The 27,419-nt window shown below is 38.8% G+C and overlaps 1 protein-coding gene across 3 annotated transcripts in view; it reads left to right on the top strand.

Moving 5' to 3' along the window:
• The window catches only part of Nebl (nebulette), a 364,943-nt gene that overhangs the window by 295,277 nt on the left and 42,247 nt on the right, over positions 1–27,419 (top strand). Inside the window, exons 15-23 of one of the 3 annotated variants that reach the window (XM_036186871.1) lie at positions 56–160; positions 3,856–3,963; positions 8,505–8,615; positions 13,798–13,908; positions 17,343–17,453; positions 21,704–21,814; positions 21,952–22,062; positions 23,978–24,082; positions 26,401–26,493. The exons of the other annotated variants lie outside the window; for them this stretch is intronic. Of the exons in view, the coding sequence (XP_036042764.1) occupies positions 56–160; positions 3,856–3,963; positions 8,505–8,615; positions 13,798–13,908; positions 17,343–17,453; positions 21,704–21,814; positions 21,952–22,062; positions 23,978–24,082; positions 26,401–26,493 (966 nt within the window). The remainder of the gene's footprint in view (positions 1–55; positions 161–3,855; positions 3,964–8,504; positions 8,616–13,797; positions 13,909–17,342; positions 17,454–21,703; positions 21,815–21,951; positions 22,063–23,977; positions 24,083–26,400; positions 26,494–27,419) is intronic. 3 annotated transcript variants of the gene reach the window in all.

Raw genomic sequence — 27,419 nt, 5'->3', positions numbered from 1 at the left:
TAATGTTACTCATCACTCTCTCTTATTCTAAACTTATTTTCATGTTTGGTTTTAGTGGGAATATAAAAAGAATTTTGAAGAAAACAAAGGATTGTATCACTTTGATGCAGAGGCCACTGAACACCTGCATCACAAAGGCAACGCCACCCTCCAGAGTCAGGTGAGCTCTTTGATGAGCAAGGCTCACCCCTCAGACCTGTGTGACCGTTGGGGTGCCTACTGCTCAGCACCATGTTCTTGGAAGAATGGAGCCCAAGAACACTAATTTTGCTTCAGGAAAAAAATATCTGAGACTCCATTTTTTATCTTTTGGGTCAAGGAGCTGGAACCATGTTTCAACTTAAAGTAGTTTTCATAAAAATATGTTCTTCATATAATTAAAAAGTTTAAATCTAGGAACTAATTAAATTGTGATCAAATCTCATGATGATTAAAATTTTTACAGTGTGCTGATTTGACATTTTTGAGCTACAAAATTAATTTTCTGGGTATAAGGTTTATTATAATTTCTCCATTTAATTATAAGTGTTATTGAAAAGGGAAAACATCCTGTCCTTATTAATGTAGCTTAAATTAATATTTCTTCTAACTATGAAACCCTATGTATTCTATTTAAAAAAAACTTAAAACTTTCTTCCCTCTTAGCACATTGTAAGACCAGTATCTGTTTTCTATTATTATTCTAAATTTAAACAGTTGCTAAAGATGCCGTTTCTAGCATCTGTTAAGATAAACATTTACATGACTCTTTTAGATGTATTCTGTGGAACACAAATTCACAACGATTTGAAAATAAATAACTTTCTTCCCTTCCTGTTGCTGTGGTAAAATACCCCAACAAAAGTGATTCAAGAGAGAAAGGGTCTATTGGGTTCACAGGTTACAGTCCATCACTGCAGGGGAGCCAAGGTGCTGGGAATTTGAAGCAGTTGGTTACACAGATGCATCCATAGCAGAGCTCAATGAAGTAATGCACACATTCTTGTGCTCAACCCACTTTCACGGTCTAGGACAAACACCTCAGGAATGATGTCACCTAGGCTGTCTCTTCCCACGTCAGTGAACGTAAATGAAACAATTCCCTCCAGTCGTCTCCACAGGCTAACCTGACCTAAGAATTCTCATTGAGAGTCTCTCCCAGGAGGTTCTAGAGTGTGTTCAGTTGACACTTCAACACCCTCCCCAAAGTTTGGAAGCACCAGTTTTGTCTTTAAATCTGTTCTCAGTCTCTCTCTCTCTCTCTCTCTCTCTCTCTCTCTCTCTCTCTCTCTCTCTCCCTCCCTCCCTCCCTCCCTCCCTCCCTCCCTCCTCCTTCTCTCTTCTTCCTCAAGACAAGGCTGACCTGGGAGTTTCTATGTAACTTGACTTGCAACTAACCTCCTACATCTGCCTTTCCAGTGCTGGGTTTACAGACGTGCACCACTATGCTTGCCTTAAATTCTTATTTTTCTTTGAATTTTCCCCCTCAAAACTTTATTCTAATATAGTACAATATCATGTGCAGCACTCTTGTTTATCCATTAAAATTTTCTATAATAAAACTCTATTATAAATAGGTATTTCAATTTTTTTTGTCATTACAAAGTTCAAAGTACTAGAAATTTTCCTTTAGGTTGACTACCTATCATTATCATTATACAACTTAAATAATTATACAAGCAATTATGAAGTGTTGGAAGACATTGCTGGCTGGTTAGAGGTCACAGCCCCCTTGTGGCCTAACAGCTTATCTCAATAAACTTGGCAAAATGGAGCCCCTTCCCTCCAGCAGAACTTCCTGCCTCTGCCTGCCCTTATTTGGAGAACGTCCCTGGGCCTGGAGGACTGACCTTATCTAAAAGCTGTCTCTGAACCAGATGCCTGCTTTGTCTTTAGCTTGACCCTTGGCACAGGTCTCTGCTGAGAAGATTTGTGCTCAGGGATCTGCTACAGGACCCTACTGCCACATCCTAAGCCCTGTGATAGGAGCATGCCACTTAATGCAAATTAGGTCCCCAGGCTCCCCAATCCTACATATTCCTTATACTCTGGAATATAGTCGAGCCGATTCACTGAAATATGTCTTCTGGAGGCTGTCTCCATTCATGCTCATGGGCCGCCAAAGCTTTCTATTGCCCCCTCTGCCTCTTTCCCCTCTTGACCTGGTGGCCATGGCTGGGTGGGAAAGAGGAGCCCTACAATGAAGCCCAAGAATGAATGAAAATGCATTTCTGAATGAAGTGAGTCGTGATTAAAGCTTTCCTATGAACTGAGTTAAATTACTAAAATTCAACCCTGATTCTGGCTTACATACAATTTTAGCTTTTTTTTTTTTTTTTTTTTTAAGAAATAGAAGACCCCAGGTTGGGAATACAGCTTAGCAAGTAAGAGTGGCTGCTGTACAAGTATTGAGGACCCGAGCTCACCCCTAGAACCCAGGTCAAAAGCTGGGGGTGGCTGTAAGCCCCTGCAGCTGTAAGAGTGTAGGGTGGGGTGATAGAGACAGAAGGATTGCTGGGGATTTCTGGCTGCCAGCCTAATTCCATATCCAGATCTGTCTGTCTCAGGGAAGTAAGACAGAGGGTGATAGAGCAGGACACCCAGCATTCTCTTCTGGCCTCTGTGGCACAATGTAGCAGGAACCTTAAAAGTTCTTATCAATAAAATCAAACCTGAGGCCAGGTATTGGGGTGAATGCTGGAAGATCAGAGAAGCAGAACAAGCCACAGCTACCTCACCTTTCCAGTTCCTCAGCTGATCCTGTTTCCTCAGACTGGAAGCCTCTGTGTCCTTATCCAAATGGATCTCAGCTGAACTGCTGCTCGAAGCCTAAAAGCTTAACCAGCCAAATGCTTCTAGTTCCTGGTCCTCACGTCTTATATATCTTTCTACTTTCTGCCATCACTCCCTGGGATTAAAGGCTCACTTTCCAGGATTAAAGGCATGTGTCACCATGCCTGGCTGTTTCCAGTGTGGCCGTGGTGAACTCACAGAGATCCAGATGGATTTCTGCCTCTGGAAAGCTAGGATTAAAAGTGTGAGTTGCATCAATTTCCAGCCTCTGTATCTAGTGGCTGTTCTGTTCTTTGACCCCAGATAAGTTTATTAGGGTGCACAATATTTTGGGGAACACAATACCACCACATTCACACTCATACAGACGTGTGTATACCACAGACACAAACATATATGCATACACACACAAAGAAAATAGAAAAACAAAACCTGAAGTGACAGAAAATATCCTTCCTTTTATAAATAGAATGGGGATAAAAGTAATTTTAATTGAAACAAATAATTCACAATATGATAGTATTAAATAACAGATAGTGAAATAAAAGGAACTCATTTATGTTTTAGTTAGTATCTAGAGGAAAACTCAGGAGTTCAGGGCACATTTTTTTCTGTTGACCGAAAGATAACCATATTCATTTTTTAAACTTATTCAAAATGTTTTGATATACATGGAGACTATCAGTGAGCTCTTTCTCACCTTCTCCTCCTTACATTCTTCTCTGCCCCACAATGTATGGTGTAAGTACAGATATAAATAATCCCATTTATTTAATAAGTATCAACATATTCTACCTGTTTGACAAAATACTTTGTCTTCTATAGAACACATTATTTAGTGTCCTATGATGTTAAATACCTGACTCTGGGGAACCCATTCATCACCTAAACTGCCAGAATAACTTGATATCACAAAACAGGATGATTAATTTTGGGTACATTTATTGTGTTTGCTCTATACTTGGGCTTTTGGTTGTTATTGTTGTTATTGTCAGGAATTGAAGCCTTGCTAAAAAATGTGCTCTGCCACTGAACTATGTATGCCCCTTATTTTTATATGCTTTTAATATGTTTTCAATGCAGGTAAAATACAGAGAAGAATATGAGAAAAATAAGGGCAAGTCCATGCTTGAGTTTGTTGAGACACCATCATATCAGTCTTCAAAGGAGGCTCAGAAGATGCAGAGTGAGGTAGGGGATGGGGCTTGTTGCCAAAAGTTAACAATTGAAGTTTTTTCATTTGAAAAGAATCAGCCAGTGATGAGTGGGGTCTAGAGACAAGAGCTCTGCTCTGTGTGGCAGGCTTGGGGACCTGTGTTCGAGACCCAACATTGTTCTGCAGGGCAGGCTTACAGGCTTCTTTTCTAGACCCAGCACAGCTCTGCAGGGCAGGCTCAAGGATCTCTGTTCCAGACCCAACATTATTTTGCAGGGCAGGCTCAAGTGTCCCTGTTCTAGACCCAGCTCAGCTCTGCAGGGAGTCTCAAGGACCCCATACTAGACTCAGCACAGATCTGCAGAACAGGACCTGTGTTCTAGACCTAGCCTCTCACTGCCAGATGTCACTGAATTTGTCTGCACCTTAGTTTACTGATCAACAACTTCAGCTATCAAGCAGATGAGCTCCTCTCTGCTCTCACATCCCATGGAAAAGACCTGACACTTTTTCAGATTGGCCGTGATCAACGCTTTCAAACTGTACCAATGTAAAATTGAGTATCTAAAACTAGTTGAAAAATGAAGACCTGGTTGGTTTTCTTTCCCTTCCCCTGCAATGGTAGTAGAACCAACATTTAAATAGTTAAATCCTTATTTTGTGCCTGCCTCCTGGCTAAGGGCCTCATCTACAGCAGCTCATTTAATCCTTAAAAGGAAATGGCTTGAGGAGAATGTGATCCATGCGTTTGTAACACACTGAAGTAAACTGTCTTAAATAAAGTCACATATCTGGTAAATGTCATCAGTATTTTAGGACCCAGTCACCATCATGGTACTTCCTTCCTTTGCAAGTTTATTTAACTGACTCCCGACTCCACTCCCAGTAATACTTGAATGTGTTTTGTTTGTTTGCTTTGCTTCTAAGAGAAGATAACACTGCCTCGGACAGCTACTCCTCAGATTATAGTTTCTCTGACCAGGTAATCCCTTCATTTTCTTTCCATTTAGGGTACCAGGCAGTTCTGTCTAAGGTCAGCATCCACCTTCTATGGCTACTAATGGGCTAGTTATTGCCTTTGAGGGCAGAGGCAAGGACCGGTAGTGTCAGACAGTTTGCAATTCAGCGTTACGTTTTTGTTTGCCATCTGCTTTGTTGGATCCATCTTTTTGGAAAAAAGCCCCTCAGACAACCTGAGACTAGACACACTTGGTTAATTCCTTCTTAAGTCAAAGAGGAGAAAGGCATTATTTATCCTTTCCTGTCATATCTTTTTAAGTCTTTTATTGAATTTGATAAAGAACTGTCAGTACTTGTGGAGACTAAGTGAGTTGTCTGTTTTAGGGACTTGGCAGAGCCAGGAAATTTGGCCCAAGTTCAGGAGCCCACAAAAACTCACCTTAAAGAGGACAAATTATATTGGAATCTCATTTCTCCATTTAGACAACAGTATAGAAAGCATTTTTGGATATTCTTTATATTGCACCATGATCTGACATTATAGTACTGCCTTTTATGTGAGCTAGCATTGGATTTTTAATGGCTCTCCCCATTTTATAGGAAGTACGTGGCCACTGTTGCAGGCCCACAGCCCAGGGAGAGATTTCAACTTTCATGATTCTCTGCAAGTTTAGCAGTGTGTAAAACTGTTAAACCCATGTTCACTGAAGGATACAGAGAACAAAGGTCTTTTGTTTTTTACTTCTTCTTCTTCTTCTTCTTCTTCTTCTTCTTCTTATTATTATTATTATTATTATTATTATTTATTTTTGTTTTAATGAAAGCAACATCTGGCTGGTGGCTTCAGTCTTATCATTACCATGATCTCACAGCTTCACCACAGCCTCTCTGGAACTTCCTCACAGCGTTTCCATGGCTTCCCCTTAGCCTTCTCCTTGGCCTCCCCTTAACCTTCTCATTGCCTCCCCTTAACCTTCCCATGGACCCCCACAGTTATGCTGTGGTCCCTCACATCCTCCCTGTTGCTCCCCATGGATCCTCATAGATACCCCACAGCACCCTGACATCCTCCTCATGCCTCCTAAGCTGGTCAGCTCCCTGACACGCTCTCCTGGCATCCTCAGCCAGAGACAGGGACTCATGTTGAAACCCCTCTATCATGCTGTTTCTGAGATTATCTTAATTTTTTTTATTTTTGTATCCCGATTATTTAACTTCCCTCTCACCAACACACCATCATCTACCTTGTCATTCATGGTTAATATATTTCAAAGCCTTGTTTCTAAATGAGAAACGATAGTAATTTGGAGAGTTGGGTTTTAACGCCTCATCTTTTATGATAGTCTCTCTCGTTCTCTTCCCCATTTGCTCTTCCCCTCCTCCTAGTGTGACAGACAGGTTGTCCTTTTAATTATAGCCACTGATGATGAGATTTCTTTTTTTCCCTTCAGCTTTTTTCAGTTATGCCTGTTCTTAGAAAGGCTTGATGAGAGTCAGGGCTTCCATTCGGGGAATCTTTTGGGCCAGATTGATATTCTCAAGGCTAGAGAGATAACTATCTAAACATTTTAGATAAAGTGATGTACAAAAACACCTTTGGATATGGAAAGAATAAAGCAGACCTGAAGAGAATCACCATGCTGTCCCAATTAGTTCTGCCTGAAAAAAGAACAATTTCTCATAATTTTTCTTTTGTGTGTCTATTTATGGTTCTTTAAGTCAAAACGTTTTTAATGCAGCTTCTTGATTGATTTACTGGACATCTATCTGCTCCAGCCTTTTCTCATAGCCATGCTCATTATTGGTTGAGTGACTATATGTAACACAAATGCTAAGTGAGGAGGCAACGTGTTTCTCTTCACCTCACTTCTGCTTTGGAGAATATATTTATTCACACAATTACTTTTCTTTGTAATAGATGCATAACAAACTTAGAAATAGCTTCTAATTTTGCATGAGTAATAGTCTTAGGCACAATTTATTTATTTTATCATCTTTATGATATGTTTTGAATAAAATATTTGGTAAAATCTGGCTCCTGTTTACTGAATATTTCAAATGAATAGATACTTTGCCATTTGAAGAGGTTATCTTCCTAATCGAAAAAAAATGGGTTATTAGGATTAGAGAAGTTGATTAGTGGTTAAGAGCACTTGCAGCTCTTGTGGAAGACTCAGGTTCAGTATCCGACACCTATATGACATCTTACAACTATCTAACTCCAGTCCCAGTGAATTCAGTGCTCTTTTCTGGCCTCCATGGTACCTATGTATACATGCAGCCCAAACACTCATACACGTAAAATAAAAATATATAAATCTTTAAAAATAAAACACAGAGCTGGGCATTGGTGGCACATGCCTTTAATCCCAGCACTCGGGAGGCAGACGCAGGCGGATCTCTGTGAGTTCGAGGCCAGCCTGGTCTACAAAGTGAGTTCCAGGAAAGGAGCAAAACTACACAGAGAAACCCTGCCTCAAAAAACCAAAATCAATCAATCAATCAGTCAATCAGTCAATCAATCAATCAATCAATCAATCACAGGATGTCTTTGATTTTCAAGGTTGTAACTCAAACGCTAGACTTGATATTCATAGCCAAGGATGTCAAAGCAGGTCTGAAAGGCAAGAATTGTTACAGATTTAGCTCCTCCCCAACAGAATCACCATAGGCATCTTCCATTTCTTTCTCATGATGAATAAGTGCTTAATCATGGAACATCTCCAGTTGCTGCTGAGAACTCTTACTTCAGGAGGAACCCCTCACATTATGACAAAGTTGTCCTTACAGTGTAACTTCATATGAGAAATCTAGAAGTAGTAAAGCAATAGTCTCAGTGCTCAAGTCACGAACAACAGTAACACCCATTTCCCATTCATCTGATTTCTTTTTATAATTGGTTCTCCCAGGCTCACAAAAGGCTGTCTTTGAAAAGGATAATGGGGTCTTGAACAGTTATACATTTGGAGAGTTTGAATTGGCTTATACACCACTAGATTTTCTTCCAGTGGATGAGCCAAACTTCTTTTTGAGTGAAGTCATCAAATGATCCAGTCAGAGAGCCTGTCTTATTCTTCCCATAAAATGGAGCGATGTTAGTCACATAAGATGTTCAGTGCCTTTGCTCAGCATGAGATGTTGCTTGGTGACTCTGTTCTTCATTGGTAGAATTGTGTTGCTGTGAGCCTCATGGCAGCAAGTAAAAGAATAAAAGTATGGGTTAATTTAAGTTGTAAGAGCTAGTTAGTAACAATCCTAAGCTATCAGCTGATCAATTAATTAATATGAAGTGTCTGTGTAGTTATTTGGGAGCTGGCTGGTGGGACAGAGCTAACTGATGGTCCTGATGGAAAAAGTCCACCTATATTGTGTAATTGCCCAAACTGAAAGTATTGTTCTGTTGTTAAGAAGACTGCTTAATTTTGGTGTTTGAGGTTGTTTTTAATCATTTGCAAACTTTTTGTAATAAGATTTATTAAAAAATAATAAAGAAGATGAGATTGTAGAATTATATGTGAAAACATAGTTTGGTTCTGAGAATGAATGCTTATTCTCATAGTTTTCTTATGCTCACTAGAGTTCCCTACATTGAATATGATGTGGTCTTATTTGGCAGAAAGTTTATAAAGAAGATTTTGAGAAGGAGATTAAAGGGAGGTCCTCACTGGATTTAGATAAGACTCCTGCATTTCTACATGTGAAGTACATCACCAACCTGATGAGGGAGGTATGGCCTTATGCATTTATATTACATATCACAAAAGAGGAAAACTGGGGAAGTGAATCTAGAAACATCTACTTAGCAGTTCTCTACTAATTGCATATTTGTGGTGTAAACTCTTTTTTTCTGGCCTTTACTAACAGAGCCTTGCATTTTATTTACATAGAGATGTGTAAGCTAGTATGTCTACTTAATTTTGAAGGAAAAAATTGTCCAGATTTTCTGGAAACATTTGAAAATTATTCTATTTTTGCATTGTGATTCTAGCTCAGAAGCTTTGTGGGTAATGAGTTTTTTTTATAATTTTTTTCTTTATTATTATGTGTTTTAAATTTTATACATCAGCCATGGGTTCCCCTGTCCTCCCCCTTCCCGCCCCCACTCCCACCTTCCCCCCAGCCCCTCCCCTCCATTCCCATGTCCTCCAGGATCAAGGCACCCCTGGGGATTCATTTAAACCTGGTGGATTCAGTACAGGCAGGTCCTGTCACCGCCTTCCAGACTGAGCAAAGTGTCCCTGTGTAAGCCCAAGGTTTCAAACAGCCAGCTCATGCACTAAGGACAGATCCTGGTCCCACAGTCTGGGTGCCTCCCAAACAGATCAAGCTATTCAATTGTCTCACTTATCCAGAGGGCCTGATCCAGCTGGGGGCTCCACAGCCTTTGGTCCATAATTCATGTGCTTCCATTTGTTTGGCTATTTGTCCCTGTGCTTTTTGCAGTCTTGGATTCAACAATTCACGCTCTTGCAGGCCCTCCTCTTTTTCAACAGTTGGACACCTGGAGCTCCACCTGGGGCCTGGCTGAGGATCTCTGCATCCACTTCCTTCAGTTATTGGACGAGAGTTCCAACACGACTGTTAGGGTGTTTAGTCATCTGATCACCAGACTAGGTCAGATCAGGCTTTCTCTTGACCATTGCCAGCAGACTACAGAGGATATATCATTGTGGATTTCTGGGGACCTCTCGAGCACTCTGCCTATTCCTGTTCTCATGTGGTCTTCATTTATCATGGTCTGTTATTCCTCGTTCTCCCTTTCTGTTCTTGATCCAGTTGGGATCTCCTGCTCCCCTAAGCTTTCTTTCCCTCAAACCTTGCCCTTCATTACTCCCACTGTCATCCAGGTTGTTCATGTAGATCTCATCCATTTCTCTGTCATTGGGTGATCCCTGGGTCTTTCCTAGGGTCCCATTTTCTAGGTAGCCTCCCTGGAGTTGTGTAGCAGTCTAGTCATTTTTGTTTTACATCTAGTATCCTCCTATGAGTGAGTACATATCATGTTTGTCCTTCTGAGTCTGGGTTACCTCACTCAGGATGATTTTTTCTAGATCCATCTATTTGCCTGCAAACCTCATGATGTCATTGTTTTTCTCTGCTGAGTAGTACTCCATTGTGTATATGTACCATATTTTCTTTATCCATTCTTCAGTTGAAGGGCATCTAGGTTGATTTCAGGTTCTGGCTATTACAAACAAAGCTGATACGAACATAGCTGAGCAAATGCCCTTGTGGTGTGATTGAGCATTCCTTGGGTATATGCCCAAGAGTGCTATAGCTGGGTCTTGGGGGAGATGGATTCCCAATTTTCTAAGGAAGCGCCATATTGATTTCCAAAGTGGCTGTTCAGGCTTGCATTGGTAATGAGTTTTATAGCTTCATAGCAGCTAGTTTTTACAAAAAATATTAAGTAACAGTTTGATTCTCTCTCATAATCCATGTATAATTATATATAATTTTTATATTACTTAAACTATAATGTATTTATAGTATGTATAATATAATATACATGGAATTATACACACACATACACACATATTATTATATATTATTAGGGAGATGTGAATATATGCAGTGCCCCACTACCACAGATTGTGCAGCTGAGTTTTCTACATTTGGGGGAACTTCAGGGATTAGCACATTTGGAGTGCATAGGCTAAGCCTTGTCCTGAGAAACCCACTTTCTATTTCTTCTCCTGTTTTTTTTTTTTTTCTGCTTATTTGTTTGTTTTTGGTGGTGGTGGTGTTGCTGTTTTCTGAGACGGGTTTTTCTGTTTCACAGCTGCTCTGGTTGTCCTGTAACTAACTTTTTAGACCAGACTGGCTTTGAATTTACAGAGGTCACCTGCCTCTGCCTTCCTGAGTGCTGGGATTAAAGGAATTTGCCACCATGCTTGACTCAGAAAACTTAATTTTTGAAAGCTTGATTCTGTTAAATTTAGTTGTCATAAAACATATTCTACAACCAGTTTTAATTAAAAAATTTTTAATCTTAATTTTTGATTATGTGTTCTCCTGTGGATTTGTGTACACCAGTGCAGTGTCTGTGGAGGCCAGAAGAGGGCTTCAGGTGGCTTGGGTGTGATACACCCAAACTGGGAACCTGAGTCAGATCTTCTGGAAGAACAGTTCATGCTCTTAACACCTGAGCCAGTTCTTCAGCTCTTTGGGTATTTTCCCTGCAGCATCATGGCATTTGATATCAGAAATGAGGGACTCACTTGGGGAAGTCTGAATAGATGATTTATTCAAAAGTTCTCTCTCTTCTGTGTGGGGAAAATTACAGTTGCACACAGTGCAGAAGAACTCATTGCTGTGTTTTGCTTTTATCTTCACAGAACTTTTCTTGAAACCTTAATTAAAATTTGGCTCAAAATTAAGATATTAAATTTGTTGCATATTAAATTTCTTAACTTTAATAAATCAAGACATACTTGTATATTAACACTTTTAAAAAATTAATCCACTTCCTGCAAGTGGCTCAAAGCTAACTGAGAGCTCTTCTAATTCTACTGTGATATGCTCATCTAAATGATTATATGTTAATGTAATCTAGAATGTAATGTATAAGTAGAATATGAAAAGAAAAGTCAAGTCCCATCTTATTCTAAATTTTTGAATCAAAGAAATGATTCCTCTGAAAGAAATGTCTTAAGCCAGTGGAATGAATTGAAGCATGATTTCCATTTGGAGGCATTTCATTGTTAACTTTTAATAAGCAAATGATAGTTGGCCTTTGCCTTTAAAATGGCATCAGAAATTACTGGGATTCTCTAGAATAGTCATATAACATCTATAGGTATTCTCTTGTACATTTTTTGTCACTTCTTATTCTTGTAAATTTTCTTGAAACTGAGAACAAATAAATGAGAGTGTCCTGTTACTGCTCTACATTTTGAAACTATACTCTTTGTATGCATGTTAAAGCTGGATCTTCCAATCATTTTCATGCAGATGACAAAGTGAGATTAGTCCTTTCCTTTTCTTCTTTTCTTCTTTCTTAATGGGGAAAAACATTGCCCTAATTCTTTCAAAGGAAGTATGCATAATAATAATGCTATAACTAAAACATAGCAAGATTCAGTTGATAACATTTTGGACTTAGAAGTCTGAATGTCTGAACTGGGCAGGAAAAGGCCCACAAAACTATTCATTGGATTGAACATCTTGGGATTATTATAACAAAATATGGTTGACTGAGTGGTTTCAAATCAGACAGTGCTCCTGACTCTGAAAATCAAGCCCCATATCAAGGTGCTGGTGGATTTGGCTCCAGGTGAGAGCCCTGTTCTTGCTTGCTGATGGCTTTTCTAACTGTGTCACTACAGCAGAGGAACAAGGGAACTCTGCTCTTTTTCTATGGAACCTTTAATCTCATTATAGGACCTACCCTGTAACCTCATCGAAACCTAATTACTTCCCAAAGAAGCTAGGGCTTCAACACATGGATTTTAGAAGGGACACAAGTATGTCATTCATAATGGCTAGTCTTTTACTTAGTTATATAGAGATATCTAATGGAAAAAGCCACTTGGTTACTTAAGACAATTATAAATTTCTACATTTAAGCCCTTGATTGTAAATGGATTCTATGCTCTGTTCTTTATGGTTTTATATTGCCATGTAGAGTCTCCAAATTATCACTTTTTATTCTAAAATGTATGTTTTATGTAAGGCCTTTGGCTGCTCCAATATTTTGCCTGATTTTCCTCCATTGCCCTTTGATGGTAATAGGACATTTATTTTATTTCCCTTTGTCCAGATGGAAATGGAGACTGAGTTACTCAAAGGCCTCCTAAAGGTCACATGACCAAATTAGTAGAAAGTCTGACTTTTATCAAGGTCATTTGACTGAGAGCTATTTCCAAAATCACAGGCAGGCTTGACAAAGTCCTCTAAAGCTATTGTTTGATCAAAAATCAAGCCAATTTAATGATTTAGGATGGGGGGGGGGCATGTGCCATGACAGAAACCCCAGAATTAAGTGCAACCTGACTTCTTATCATTAAAGGGAGTTATAATTTTTATTTAGCAAAATATTCATAAAATGAAACTTGGTTTGATGGAATAAGATATTATTTTATAATGGAAGTAAATAAGGAAATAAGAAATTTGTCACTAGAGAATAATTTATATACAAGAGTGTGTAAAACAGCTGTGACTACTTAAAATATCAAAGGTTGGGATGTAGCTCAGTCAGCAGAGAGCTTGCCTAGCATGCATAAAACCCTGGGTTCCATCCCAGCACCACATAAAATGGGTGTGGTAGTCTATACCTATAATCCCAGCATTCAGAAGGTAGGGGAGAAAGATTAGAACTTCAAGGTCATATTTGTCTATGTGGGGATTCTAGGCTGACCGGGGCAGTATGAGACTATATGAAAAAATTGAAAAAAAATGGTATTAAGAGAGACATTCAAAAATTTATGTTAACAATTTTCAGGAAACTATTAGGTATTTTTTAAAAAAAGATTCTTTGAATAAAATACAAACTTAAAAATACCTCTGGCTACTGCAACCTTTGGCTTAGTAATTCTTTTCCAGTAAGTTCTTTAAGAAGTTCACATTAAATAGATATTTCCAAAGTCACTTCAAATAAAGAAGCCTATTTATTCTTAAGATTTTCTCCAGCACTTAAAGGGAAGATACCTTTTTAAAGAAGTTCAGCATGATGCCAAAAGATATTGGGAGAAAGAATGAAGCATGGTAAAACTGGATGCCACTTTGAGTTTGATAGAGCTGAAAATTAAACGTCAATGGGAAAAGGCAAGAATGTTCAGCATCTAATTTTTTCCTTCCTAGCAATATTTTCTCCTGTCTGTGTTCTCTAGAAGACATGTAAACTGGCATATGAGTTAAAGTTATTGCAGAGACATCTTCAAATGAAATATTCTATTCTTGTCTTATAGAAAGAATATAAAAAAGACTTGGAAAATGAAATAAAAGGGAAGGGAATGGAACTTAGTTCAGAAGTACTTGATATTCAGAGAGCAAAGCGAGCATCTGAAATGGCCAGTGAGGTGAGTGGTTTTTTTTTTTTTTTTTCAGCTCAGAATGAGAACATTTTCTGCTTCTTTCCCTACCAATATAGCTTTCTCAAAGGTTCTATATGACACAAGTTATGTGTGTAGATGATAATAAACAGCCATGTCATAGTAAGGCTTTCCCCAGGAAGCAAATTAAAGGTAATTTCATCCTCACAATCTTTCTATATGCAGTGGGTGCAGAAAATGGTCATTTTAGACAAATCTGTCTCATAGGCAAAATAGACCTATGAGATTTGACCTGGTTATTTAAAAGCAAGTAAAGGCACACAATGAGAGTGTGTGGCCTCATGTCCTGGCAGCAGCTGCAACTGAATGGCTTGTGCTGTCTTGCTCTTTAAGCAATACACATTTCTAGTCTTCAACTGGTTGCTAAAGAGTTAAAACTCTGTACGGAGTGAAAGTAGTTGCTTCTCATTTCATATGAACTTTATAAGAAGAAATGAAATGTCCAAGAAGTCATTTCAGTCTCCTATTCCTTATATTATTATGACATTGGTATCACACAGTGGCTTTGTGAGACTCTTTGTGGTAAGAAAGCTTCACATGAACCCGAGAACCTTACTTCAGGCACCCACCACACACATGGCCTCTGGCACCTGGTTAGAGACCTGGCCTCCTCTGCTTTGGCCCCACCCACTCTGACCTAAGAACTCTGCTACAGGTACCTGAGCATACTGGCCAGGACCAACACCTGGTAAGAAACCCAGCTTCTCCTGCTTCAGGACTGTCCACTCTGATTCAATTCCCCAAGCAAAAGCCACAGACGAAGCCACTGAATTAGAAAATAATGTCTACCTTTTTATTGTCTACAAGAAATATACATCACTTTTTTGACTAGACATTACCTTAGAGTGAAAGATGGGAAAAAATAATCTAAGCAAATGGGACCAGGAAACAAGCAGGCATAGCTGTTCTGAATTAATGCAAAAGACTTCAAACCAAAACAAATCGAAAAGACAAAGAAGACCATTTCATTCCAATCTACTAAGAGGACATTATGATTCTAACACAAGTCCACCAAAGTTGGCTGCACCCAATTTCATAAAACAAACACTATTAGGCATTACATCACAGATTAACCCCAAAGTTACATAGTTACAGTAGTGACTTCAAGATCTACTTTCACCAATGGTCAGAATATAATCAGAGAAACAGTGGAGCTAAATGGCATCATAGGCCAAATGAATCTGATAGATATTTACAGAACATTGTACCCAAACACTACAGAATACACATTTTTTTGGTCAGTATGCTACAGAAGTTTCTCTAAAAAAGACAATATATTAGCACACAGAGCAAATTTAAGAAAATTGAGATAACTTCATACATTCAATCTGACTACAATCAAGTAAATCTTTGTTAATAAAAATAAGAAAAAATAAATAACAGAGAAACACCAGAAGATATACAAACTCATGGGGATGAAACTACTCAATTGTCAAGTATTTGAACTTTTGAGGAAATTAAGGACGAAATAGAAAAAGTCTTGGAATTAAATAAAAATGAAAACATAACTTACTAAAATCTCTGGGATAAAAATGAAAAAAAAGTCTTAAAGGAAATTATTGCTCTGAGTGCTTACATTAAAAACAGGATGGACTTCAAACAGATAATCTAATAATGCACTCAAAAGGTTTGGAAAAACAAGAACAACCCAAACTGAAAGCAGTAGATGGGAAAAATAATTGAAACCAGGGCAGAAGTTAAAGAACTAGAGACAAATATGCAAACAAGACAATATGAAGAACCAATGGCATGAGAAGTTGGTTCTTTGAAAAGATAAATGAGATTGACAAACCCTAGCCAGATGAACTAGGAGAAAGAGAAGATCCAAATTAATAAAATTAGAGATGATAGGGAGACATCACAACAAAGTGAACACAGGCACACATGAAAAATATCGTTCACCATGACCACGTTAGCTTTATCCCAAAGATGCAGGAATGGTTTAACATATGCAGATTGATAAATGTAATAAAACTTGTAAATGGACTTAAAGACGAAATATATGATCATCTTAGCAGATAGAGAAAATTCTTTTTGACAAAGTGTAACATCCCTTCATAATGAAAGTCCTGGAGACAACAGAATTGGAGAGAACATCACTCAACATAACAAAGGCTTCTATATATGTCAAACCCATAGCATTTTTGCTAAATGGAGAAAACTTCAAAACAATTCCATTAAAATCAGGAACAAGACCAAGCTGGCCACTATCTCCTGTCCAGTTCAATACAGTGCTTGAAATTTGGCTAGAGCAATAAGATAAGAGCAGGAAATAAAAGGGATGCACATAGGTAAAGAAGTCAAAACGTTCCTGATTGCATTCTTCACAGGAACTGATAAATCAGTCTTGAAATTCATATGGAAGCAGGGAAGACTGCTAGTAGCCTGAGCAATCTTCTTTAGTTGTGATAATGTGGCCAGTCTACATTGAAGGATCAATCTCATTATTGCTTGTCAGTTATGTCTGGAGCGTTTACTTTAAACTTAAAATGGTAGGGTCCAGTTGAAAATTGAGTGGTAAGATGGTAGTAGGGATATCAACAAAACAGGCTTTGTTTAAAAACAAGCAAACAAACAAACAAACAAACAAAAAAGACTAGAGTGGCCATCTAGAAACAGAGACTAGAGAAAGCCATCTTTCTATTTCTAAGTCCCACTCACGATGGGCTCTGTGTTTGCTTCCTCATTTTCCTCACTGAGGATCTCCTGTGGAGCAATGCTTACCCTTATTTCACAGACAAGAAGGAATGATAAGGATCATCTATAGTATTTATGGCTCAGCTTCTGAGTGCTCTGGCCTCATTCTCAGTCTTCTCCCTATAGCGTGAACCCATCTGTATCCCTTTGTCTGTCTCCCAGTGTCCAGGACAGCACTCCATGAAGATTATCATTCAACAGTTGCCCTTTTAATAGTGTAAGAACATCTCCAGCGAGAACAGTGGTTCTAATTATGTATACTTCCCAAATTACTTAGTTCTGTGTGATCATGCATAGTAATAAGAATTCCATTCTCATGGACATTAGTTATTTACCTTTTTTCTTAAGTGTGTGTGTGTGTTGTGTCCATTCATGTATATGTGTTTACATATGTATATAATATGTGGCCAAAGGTTGATGTTGAGTGTCTTTCATGATTACTCTCTACTTTATTAACTTTATTAACTGAGGGTCTCTGCTGACCCAGAGCTTACTGATTTGTCTAGTCTAGTCTATGTGGCTTCGGGGGGATCTAAACTCTAATCTTGATGCTTGTATAGTCAGTGCTTTATTCCCTGAGCCATCTCACAGCCCTCTTTTGGTCTTTTAAAAATGTTTAGTTGTTTTTTTTTTTTTTAAATCATTAACTACAAGTGTATGTTGTCTACAGAGTGACTAAATTGTGTTGAACGTTGCTTTTATAGAAAGAATACAAGAAGGACCTGGAGTCAGAAATTAAAGGGAAGGGAATGCAAATTGACACCAATACACTTGAAATACAACGTGCCAAGAAAGCTGCCAAGATAGCCAGTGAGGTGAGTGGGGAGGGTCAGACAGACTTTGAAACTCCTATTTTTGTACTCAATAGATCATATCAGCAGCTAGATTAGTGCATGGACTCTCTCAAAGCTTTGTGGGCTGGTTTGATAGTTTGGAATGTGGATTTGAGAATGTGTAGTTTCCACTTTGCTTGTAGACTTTAAATACATCAAAGGAAGCTTAGAAAGAGACATTTTCATAGAATACGTATAGATATATGCACACAGGGACATACCTTGACATATATATTATTCCTGCATTACAACACATTTCATGTTAGTCTAGGATATGATAAATACTTTTTTTTTTGGTTGTTGTTGTCCGAGACAGGGTTTCTCTGTGTAGCTTTGCGCCTTTCCTGGAATTCACTCTATAGCCCAGGCTGGCCTTGAACTCACAGAAATCTGCCTGCCTCTGCCTCCCAGGTGCTGTGATTAAAGGTTTGTGCCACCACCGCCTGGCGATAAATACTTTTGTAGTGCATTTTCTGTAGTATAGTTGATATTCTGCTGGGCATATTGTGTTTCCAGTGTTTTGAGGAAAACATAGAAACCACATGTTGAGATTTTAATGTGAGTATAATCTTTGTTTCCATGTGATTGTGTGTTTGTTCATTTTATGTCTGCACTTGAGATTTCTAGAGTCAGCTTTTGGATTAAGAGATGATATGTCTTGAATGGCCATGTGTACTCATTCAGTGCCACTTTTTCTTTGTGCAGTACATATGAAGATGTGGGTATAACAAAGCTGTAGGGGTCAGACCATATGTACATTTTCTAGGGAAATACCTAGGATTGAGCTCCATGCTTCCTGAATCTCCCCAGTGATTCTGAGAGTATGAACAAGTCACCCAAGTTCGATAGTGTTTAGGATAAGGTAGTTATGTAAGAGTACTATAGAAAGGGAGGGAAGAGAGTACAGATTAAGGAGGATGACTTGCTTATCTCAAGGTTTGGTAGAGAGTCTTCACCAGGGCTACTCAGAGAGCTACCATGACTTTCACAGCATAATCGGTCATTTTTAGAAGTTTGTTGTAGACTTCCAGATCTGTATGTATGATATATAGACAAACATGATCTTGTATATACAGAGACTTAAGTAAACCTTAAATGCAGTTATGCAATATAATTTCCTTTCTTTTGTTTTTCACTTACTGTTGTGGATTCTTTTTCATTACTTCATATAGTTGCCTAAGTCTTTTAGAAAAATTATGTGTTTTATAATGTGGATGTGGGTATGAAGCCATTGGAACTTCTGTTGTCCATGTGTGTAAAATCTCAATATGACACGCCAAGACCAGAACCCTTAATTTCTCCCCTGCCTCTTCTCATCTCTTCTGCCTCTTCAAATGGTATAAGATAAGTCTTAGATGTCACCTTGATTCTGATCATCAATTACACCTTGTGACACTGTTGTAAATCCATTTACATTTCCCTTTCCCAAACTAAGGTACCATATCCATTCTCAGAACTGATGCTGTCATGAGGGAGCTATGTCAGAAACACAGACAGACATGGACATACTTGTGTCTTTCTACAATGTCAACATATATTGAATAACACCAAAATGTATAATGTTTAGCAGTTTCAATGACATTAATTTGTAATAAAACCTACCCACCTTGGTAGCATGGGCAAGGTAAATGAAAGTTTTTTATTCTAATTAATTACTGTTCTATCTTAATTACTGTTAACTCTTATTTCACACACACACACACACACACACACACACACACACACACACACACACCCCTATATCCAAACATACACACACATATACTTAGTTACAGAATGAATACAAGTAAAAGCAGAATTCAAAGTTCAAGATGTTCTAGAAGTGGGATAAAAAAAGTCTGTGTAGATAAAGAATGAACCAGATCAGTGTCGAGAAGGAGCTGCTGGTAGAGTTGAAACCAGATTTGAGAGCAAAGCTACAGAAACCAGAGGTGTAAAGACAAAACTGGGTCCCGGGTGGAAAGTGGGTCAGGAGCAGGGAACAGATGGGCTTCACGGAACAGACCTGATCAGGTACAGATCGAGAAAGTATGAACAGGATGATGAATAAGCAGTTGGGTAGCTGTTTCTAACAGTGGGGGACTGAGCCAGGTCAGGGAGCCCTTGATCTTCGATCATCGACACACACGGGGTAGGAAATGATAGGCTTGCTGGGGCCATCTCATCACAGTGTTAGTTACCTATCGTTTATGAAGGCCAGGTGAGAGCACTACACTTTTGCTCAATGTGGTGTGCCCCATACATTCTTGAGTTTCCTTGGTATAATTTGAGCCCACACATGTGCCTCCAATTTAAATTCTTCCTAATAAACTTGTAGGCTGGCTCCCTTTCTAGCCTCAGGAATGAGACATTAATCAGAGTGTGCTGGAGGTGTGATGTCTGATAGACGGTGTGTTTTGGGGTCCACCAGGGGTCCACAGTCAAAACTTCATCAGGGACTTCTATTATGAAATGTTAAGGCAAGGCAGAGCCTGAAAAGCCAGCATTGTATGATATGGAGTGGCTTAGAGTAGGGCACAACATGATTTCAACAGTTGTAGTGAATTCTTAGCCCAGATTCTGCCTCAGTTCTCTCTCTCTCTCTCTCTCTTGGATTTTTTGAGACAGGGTTTCTCTGTGTAGTTTTGGAGCCTTTCCTGGATCTCGCTCTGTAGACCAGGCTGGCCTTGAACTCACAAAGGTCCACCTGGCTCTGCCTCCAGAGTGCTGGGATTAAAGGCATGCGCCACCACCGCCAGGCCAGTTCTTGCTCTCTTAATGTGCATTTTTTTGTTTCATCACAACAGCCATACTTTTATGAATTTCTCTTATTCTGATTTAGAGGCTCCATCCAGTATTAGTTCAATTTAGCAGATTAGAGTGTATTACAATGAGGGATGGGATTCAGGGCTAGAAAAAGGAGCTTACGAAATTATTATCATTGGAATGGCTGTTGGAGCCAACTGAAAGCATCCCTCTGGAGCAAGGACTATTGAATAGGTAGAAACTATGAATTTCACCTTCTGCTTAGTAGCAGGCTTCTGTGACATATATGCTCATTTTTTTTCAGTAGATTGAGATTTTTAATCACTCATTTTGTACACTAGTTGAGATTTTTCTGGTTTTCTTTTTTAAATATGTGCTCAGATAATAGTGTGAATAGGACAACTGAAGAGAAAATAGTCTTAGGGGAGTCAGCCCTGTCCCACATGGCCCAAGGAGATTTTGGAGATGCTGAGATGCTGTTATCATTGTGCTCTTAGTGGCTCATTTGCATATAATTTTAGTTACTCATGTTCCATCTTGCCAAATTGACAGCCTCTCAAATCCTTGGCAGCTAAAGTTTGGGATTTTGCTATTGATTTTTAATATCCAAAGTGGAGTTTAAAAATAGTGTCAATGTGAAATATTGTTGGGCCAGTATCTTCCAATACTCAAACTTGTACTATTTCTGTGGGCTCTCTATAGCCAATGAGACATCAGCAAACTGGACCCAGTCAGGGGCTCTCAGGACACTTGTGTGTTTGGGTTTGCTCTCTTCAAATGAAGCTATTATATGCTGTTTTAAACCTTCCAGATTTGGAAGTGTTTTGTTCAAACAATGATGAAGTTGCCTAGTGGTATCTTTTTCAGAATATGTCTGGTCATTGAAAGGTTTTACATTGCTTAAGGATGATAGGGTTCAGTTTTCCTTCCTGACTCAGTTCCTAGACAGGGTGAATCTGTTGTCATTCATATCCAGGAAGAAAAAGAAAGGCTCTTCTGATATACTTCATGGTAAAGGAAGTACACCCATCCCTAAACTAACCACACAGAACCAAGGATGGGGTAGAATGATTTATTTAAGTTCCATTGGTCCAGAGACTTGGGCCAATATTATATAAACCCAGTGATTTAGAACGGAAGTATAATAAGTTGCAACCATTGAGAATAGCAATAAATTTTATAGTCACTTTATTGATAATTATCAATCAAATTATATAGTCACCAATAAATTTTCAAGTTTGTTATTTGACTAGAAATGTTTCCCCAAACTAGTTCGGTACTTTTTCTTAATGCAGCTTAGTAGACAAAGCCTCCTGATTATGTATGGATATGTTACTGCACATCATACTTCTATTTTGGTATATAGAAATAAAAGAATAGGTCTAACCCAATTCTGGAACATGTAGTCCTGATGTCAAATGACATCATGTTTTCTTCAGCACCATTTTGAAATGATTACAGAGCACTGTGTGTTTTATTTTCTCCAGAAAGACTATAAAAGAGATCTGGAGACAGAAATTAAAGGGAAAGGAATGCAGGTCACCGCAGACACTCTGGATGTTCGGAGAGCTAAGAAGGCATCCGAGATGGCCAGCCAGGTAAGGAAGGTGTGAACACAACTCTCAAGTGAAGGTCCTGGAGGAGGGTGAAGGTCACTTTTCTGTTAAAACACATAAATAGCAATATGGTCCTGGAAAGTTAAGCAAAAAGCTGAGATTATTTTCTGTTCTTCTAGAAGCAATATAGGAAAGACTTAGAGAATGAAATTAAGGGAAAAGGAATGCAGGTGGACATGGATATCCCAGATGTGCTTCGAGCCAAGAGGGCATCTGAAATCTACAGCCAGGTCGGTAGAGGATGAAGATACTGTGGTAATGTATGCTAGTCCTGTTACGGTGTGCTTCCCGAGTCTTTTTGATTGAAGTCTTCCTGGAGACATTGCCTTCAAACTTAGAGCATTTTTAAGACCCTCCCTACCAAACTTGACTAACATTACTAACAAGGACAGTGGCTACAGAGCTAATTTAGGAGCCATTATGAAGTGCCAAAGTCCCACATGATCCCCCTTCTTTGAAGCCAAGAAGGTTTTGACCTTATTTTTATTTTTAACTCTATTATGTACTTGCCTTGAATATTCTTTGTTCATACAACAGAAACGTAAATCTTTTATTTCCATTTCACAATGACTAATATTTTAAATAACCTTCAATAAAACAAAATAGTAAAAATTATATTGTACTGATAATTAATGTTAGCTAAAAATTAGGAGAAGACTAAGTTTTCTTAGTAAAACTTATTTGTCAAATATATCTGTCACATATTCTTTAAAAACTTAAAAAGCTGGTTGTGAATAAGGGCAGTAATATTCTTAGAAGGATGAATGTTATAACTCTCATATGAAGAACTTGGATTTAAACACACACACACACACACACACACACACACACACATACACACACACACACACACACACAGGTGGGAAGTGAAAAAAGGATATGTGTAAAGGAAGCAACTGCTGGAAAAGGGGAAGAGGAACCTAGTGAGTGATTATGGGAAAGGAAAGACATAGACTGAGAAAGATCATATCTCAAAAGAAAATATTCATAGAACAAGTTGCTTATAAAACCTGATTTGAATGAAAACATGCATTATTTAATCTTCTTTGCTATAAAATTTATCTGCAAAGTACATCTCAGTGGAAAAAGTAATAAAGGAGAATGGAAAGCCTGACACTGTTCTGGAAGCCAGGAGTTAGATTTGACTAATGGAATTTATGATGGAAATAGTTTTGGCCCAAATTGGACACCTTTGCTCAAATTCTGGAGAAAGCCAAGCACTAAGTGTCAAAACTGGTTGGTTCAAGGTGGGAATGTCAAGATGGTGGAGTTGAAATGTGGGAGCATCTGTCTGCTCCTCAGTTGCCTAGGACTGTGCAGCAGTTGGAATTGTCCTAAAGTCATGGTGTTCGTCCCTCGTGACTCATGCTGCATGAAGGCAATGAACATGGAGACACTGTATCTACATGAATTGAGTACAAGTCTTAGGCCAGTACATGAAACAGGCAAATGGACACATGAGCCAGTGAGGAAGGATGCAATGCCTTTCAACACATTGCTTAGCAAGTGGCTCTGTGCCATTTGGTTACCCACACTAACTAGAGTGCCTGAGTTGAGTCTCACTTCCCATGCTTATTAGCTGGTGCCTCAGTTTCCCCAGTTGATAGTGATATCTGTTTGTGGGACTGATTGAATAAGTGAATGTGTGTTGGGTATTGAAAGAATGTCAATTACATTATAACATTATGTGTTCTCATAGGAAGGATAAACCCAGGTCTTATTAAAGGAGCATAAGTAGCTTATTTATTAGAGAGGAACTTGAGATGTTTAGTAAACCTTAACTACAAAAGTCATAGCATGTTTTCCTTAGCCACAGACCTTTATCAAAGGCAATAAACAAAGCTTGTAACAAGGTAGATGTAGAAAGTGGGGCCACCGCAGGAGTGCTGGAGGTACTGGGGCAGAGACTGAGTTCGTTCACACATAGAAGAGGAGGTCTGGGGTGAGGATGATAGCCGGCATAGCAGTGGGGTTGCTGTGACAGATGGTGTGCTCACACCCTTGGTCTTAGTGGTTGTGGTGGCAGCTACTTTGAATCTTAAGTTGTAAATTATAGTCATGTGGTAGGATAAAGCTGGATGTGGTATCATATCCCCTCCTCCCTCCACATAGAGATTCAAATTTATAATAATTTTATATTTTTAGAAAAAGTATAAAGATGAAGCTGAGAAAATGCTTTCTAACTATTCCACTGTGGCAGACACTCCCGAAATTCAGAGAATCAAGATGACGCAACACAACATTAGCAATGTGAGTAGCTGCTGGATGAGGAGTTTGGGGCTAGACGAACTTCAGGTTTTCTTTGGATTTTGGAATGTTTGCTTGTGTATAATAAGTTATAGTGGGGATAAGATGTAGGTTTAAACATAAAAGTCATTTGTGCTATTTTTAGTGCACTTGGCTGTGACTGAAACACATCACAGGAGCCAGTTGTGGAGCTTTCCACTTGCTAGCTGTCAGAAAGTTCAAATTTCAGATATTTTGGTTAGGGATGCCTACTTAAAAAAAAAAAACAAAACTGATTTATTTATTCATTATGTATTCACTGTTGTGCCTGCGTGCCAGAAGAGGGCACTAGATCCCATTATAGATGGCTGTGAGCCACCATGTGGTTACTGGTAGTTGAACTCAGGACCTCTGAAAGAGGAGCCAGTGCTCTCAACATTGGGGCCTCCAGACCCAGGGATACCCAATTTGTATTTCTTTTATAGTCAAAATTAATTGTTAGCTTGTTTACTCTTGTAGTTCTGGGGATTATATCCAGGGCCTTGTTTGTGTTAGGTGAATGTGATACTACAGAGATATATCCCAACAACACCCCCTCCACTTCTAAAATAGTATACTTTGTAACGATGTCTTTTCCCTCACTATCTGTTTTTTTCTCATTTTTTACCAGATGAATTTATTTCTTCATATAAAAAAATATTCTCACAAATCCCAATTTTGGGGAATTCCAAATCCAAATTTTGTGTTGGTCACAAATGACAGGTGTTAACTGGATTTTTAGCTGGGTAAAAGTGTTATCTTCCACACTAATTTTACTGTGAAGATGAAAGTAAACATATTAAGGGACTTTCCTCCAGATTTTCACTGAATCTGTGTAAACAACATACCTAGAGACTTCCTAGTTTAAAACCGATTCATAAACTTCCTGATTTTATTTTGAGTAACAGGAGGTACCTGTGTACAGTTAAGAAAGTAGGCCTCTACTAATAGATAAATGTATAAACTTGAATTTTGTGATGAAATTATCAAATGCAGTCAAATACAATAATGTAGAATGAGCTCAGTCTTTTAGTATGCCATTAAGTTTGAGAACCTCTGGAATACTCTGCTTCTTCATTAAGTAGCTGACTCTCACTCTCATGACAGGTAGACTGTCTGGTAAGTCTGGGATCTCCCTGAGAAGGGCCAGGCTGTGCCAAGAGATGGGCAATTCCCACTGGAAGGGCTGGAGAAGGGGCTGCTCCTGACTTCTGTGACGTTGCTGGTTTTCATCTCTTTCAGTTCAGGTCTTACGTCACACTCTTCCAGTCCCCTTGGTGCCCACTGGATTAGCCAGTGTTGGTAATAGGGATCTTTCTGTCCTTATGGGACTTTCAAGGGCCACTGTTTTTCTGTGGAGAACTTTTGGTTTTGTTTTGCTTTGTGTTTGGAAGGGGTAGATGTCATGAGTGGAGAGATTTTCAACTCAACAAAGGGGAGGGTGAGGAAGATACAAGAGTCGAGGCTGATACTGGTCATAGAATATTTCTTTAGATGACCACGAGGGACTTCCGTATTTGGAAGATTAGCAGTGCTATGAAACCTCCCTTGTTTGGGGCTCAATGCTAACTGCTGAGTGAATTTCTCTAACACATGCTTTGATTTTTCTCAGATACACATATGCCATATATCTATATCTATAAAATCTATCTATCTATCTATCTATCTATCTATCTATCTATCTATCTATATTGGTCTTTGGAGACAGGGTTTCTCTGTGTAGCCTTGGCTAACCTGCCATATATTTACATTTGAAGCAGGAAACTATAAGTTGCCAATTTATATTCTTAGGACAAATAACCTGCCCCCAGCTAAGGTACTCATCATTTGTTAGAACAAATATTAACTGGGCTAAGAGGTTATGGGATCAGAAACCAAAGTCGGCATTTATTATCACCATGGACTATTTCCTTGATTCATGTAATATTACTACTCATAAATAAAAGCAGTATTCACACTACTGTAAAACCTGAGAAATAGAGCTGGAGAGATGTCTCAGTGGTTAAGAGCACCGACTGCTCTTCCAGAGGTCCTGAGTTCAATTCCCAGCAACCACATGGTGGCTCACAACCATCTGTAATGAGATCTGGTGCCCTCTTCTGGCCTGCAGTCAAACATGCTGTATACATAATAAATAAATAAATCTTAAAAACAACAACAACAACAACAACAACAACAACAACAACAACAAAACAAAACAAACCAAAACAAAACCGAGAAATAGTCTTGCTTCATAACAGGCAGATCTAGGACTTGAATTCCAATAACCTTATAGCTCTTATTTTCCTTTCCCCACTATGAAGGTATCTTACAAGGAAGGAGTGGGAGCTGGCACAGCCCTAAGGAACACTCCAGAGATTGAACGAGTGAAGAAAGCCCAGCACAATATCAGCTCTGTAAGTTCTCCACTTCACCTATTATCCTTTCCCAGAAACAAGGGCTGCATGCCTGGGTTTAGTTCTTTTCCCAGTAGGTTGCTTTTTATCTTTTATTCTTCACTTTCCTGAAAGGTGATGTCTTCAGCCATCAAAGGTCTAACTTCCAGAATGAAAACTGCAGCCTTCTTCCCCTCCAACCTGAGGCTCCAGTTCATTTCATTTAGAGCAGAGCAAAGAAGACATGGGCCATTTTAATAAAATCTAGGATTACATTTCATCTTTTGGAACAGAATTTTAGCTGTGTTAAATTTTACAGAGAAAAGATACCTGGAATATTTTCCCACCTCTTGAAGCAAAGCAATTGTACCCCAATGAAATGAACAAAGGGCTCAGTATGTTTATTTGGTAGCTGAAGTGGTACAGATTTGTTTTTTAATGTAGCGACTCATTTCGTCCTGTGTCAATCACATTTCTGAGCCTTTCCCAAACACAGCTCTGAGCCTATATTTCTGTTTTCTGGTCTTATTTTCCCTCTACTTTCTCAGCAAAGAAAAACACATCAGATGAGTATAAATTATAAAGAGATCTTACCCTATGGTGCTTTTGATTCTAGGGAATTGCAGGATCAGTGTTTAATGCTACAGGAGAAATTTCTCTCATTTACTGCTTGGCATGAGCAACAGATAATTCCTGTCTTTTCAGGAGGAGGGGTTCATCTGTGTGCATTTCATAGATTTAGTTTCTTGCTGTGGGTGTGAAAATGATTCTTTCCTAAACATTTGTTCCCTGATCCATCTCTTTACTTCTAGTCTCAGGGACACAACCTTCCAGAACATTCCTTTAAGTCATCCAACTGGAACTGTTTTCATGAAATATTCTGGGGCTAACTCAGAGTTAGGTGGTGTCCTGAGCATGTGACCAGGTGGTGGTTTCTTTTGGAAAGG

The sequence above is a fragment of the Onychomys torridus genome, chromosome 5, assembly GCF_903995425.1.
Source record: "Onychomys torridus chromosome 5, mOncTor1.1, whole genome shotgun sequence".
NCBI lineage: Eukaryota > Metazoa > Chordata > Mammalia > Rodentia > Cricetidae > Onychomys > Onychomys torridus.
Note: the sequence above shows the minus strand (reverse complement) of the source record. Positions and strands in the feature narration are given on the sequence as shown.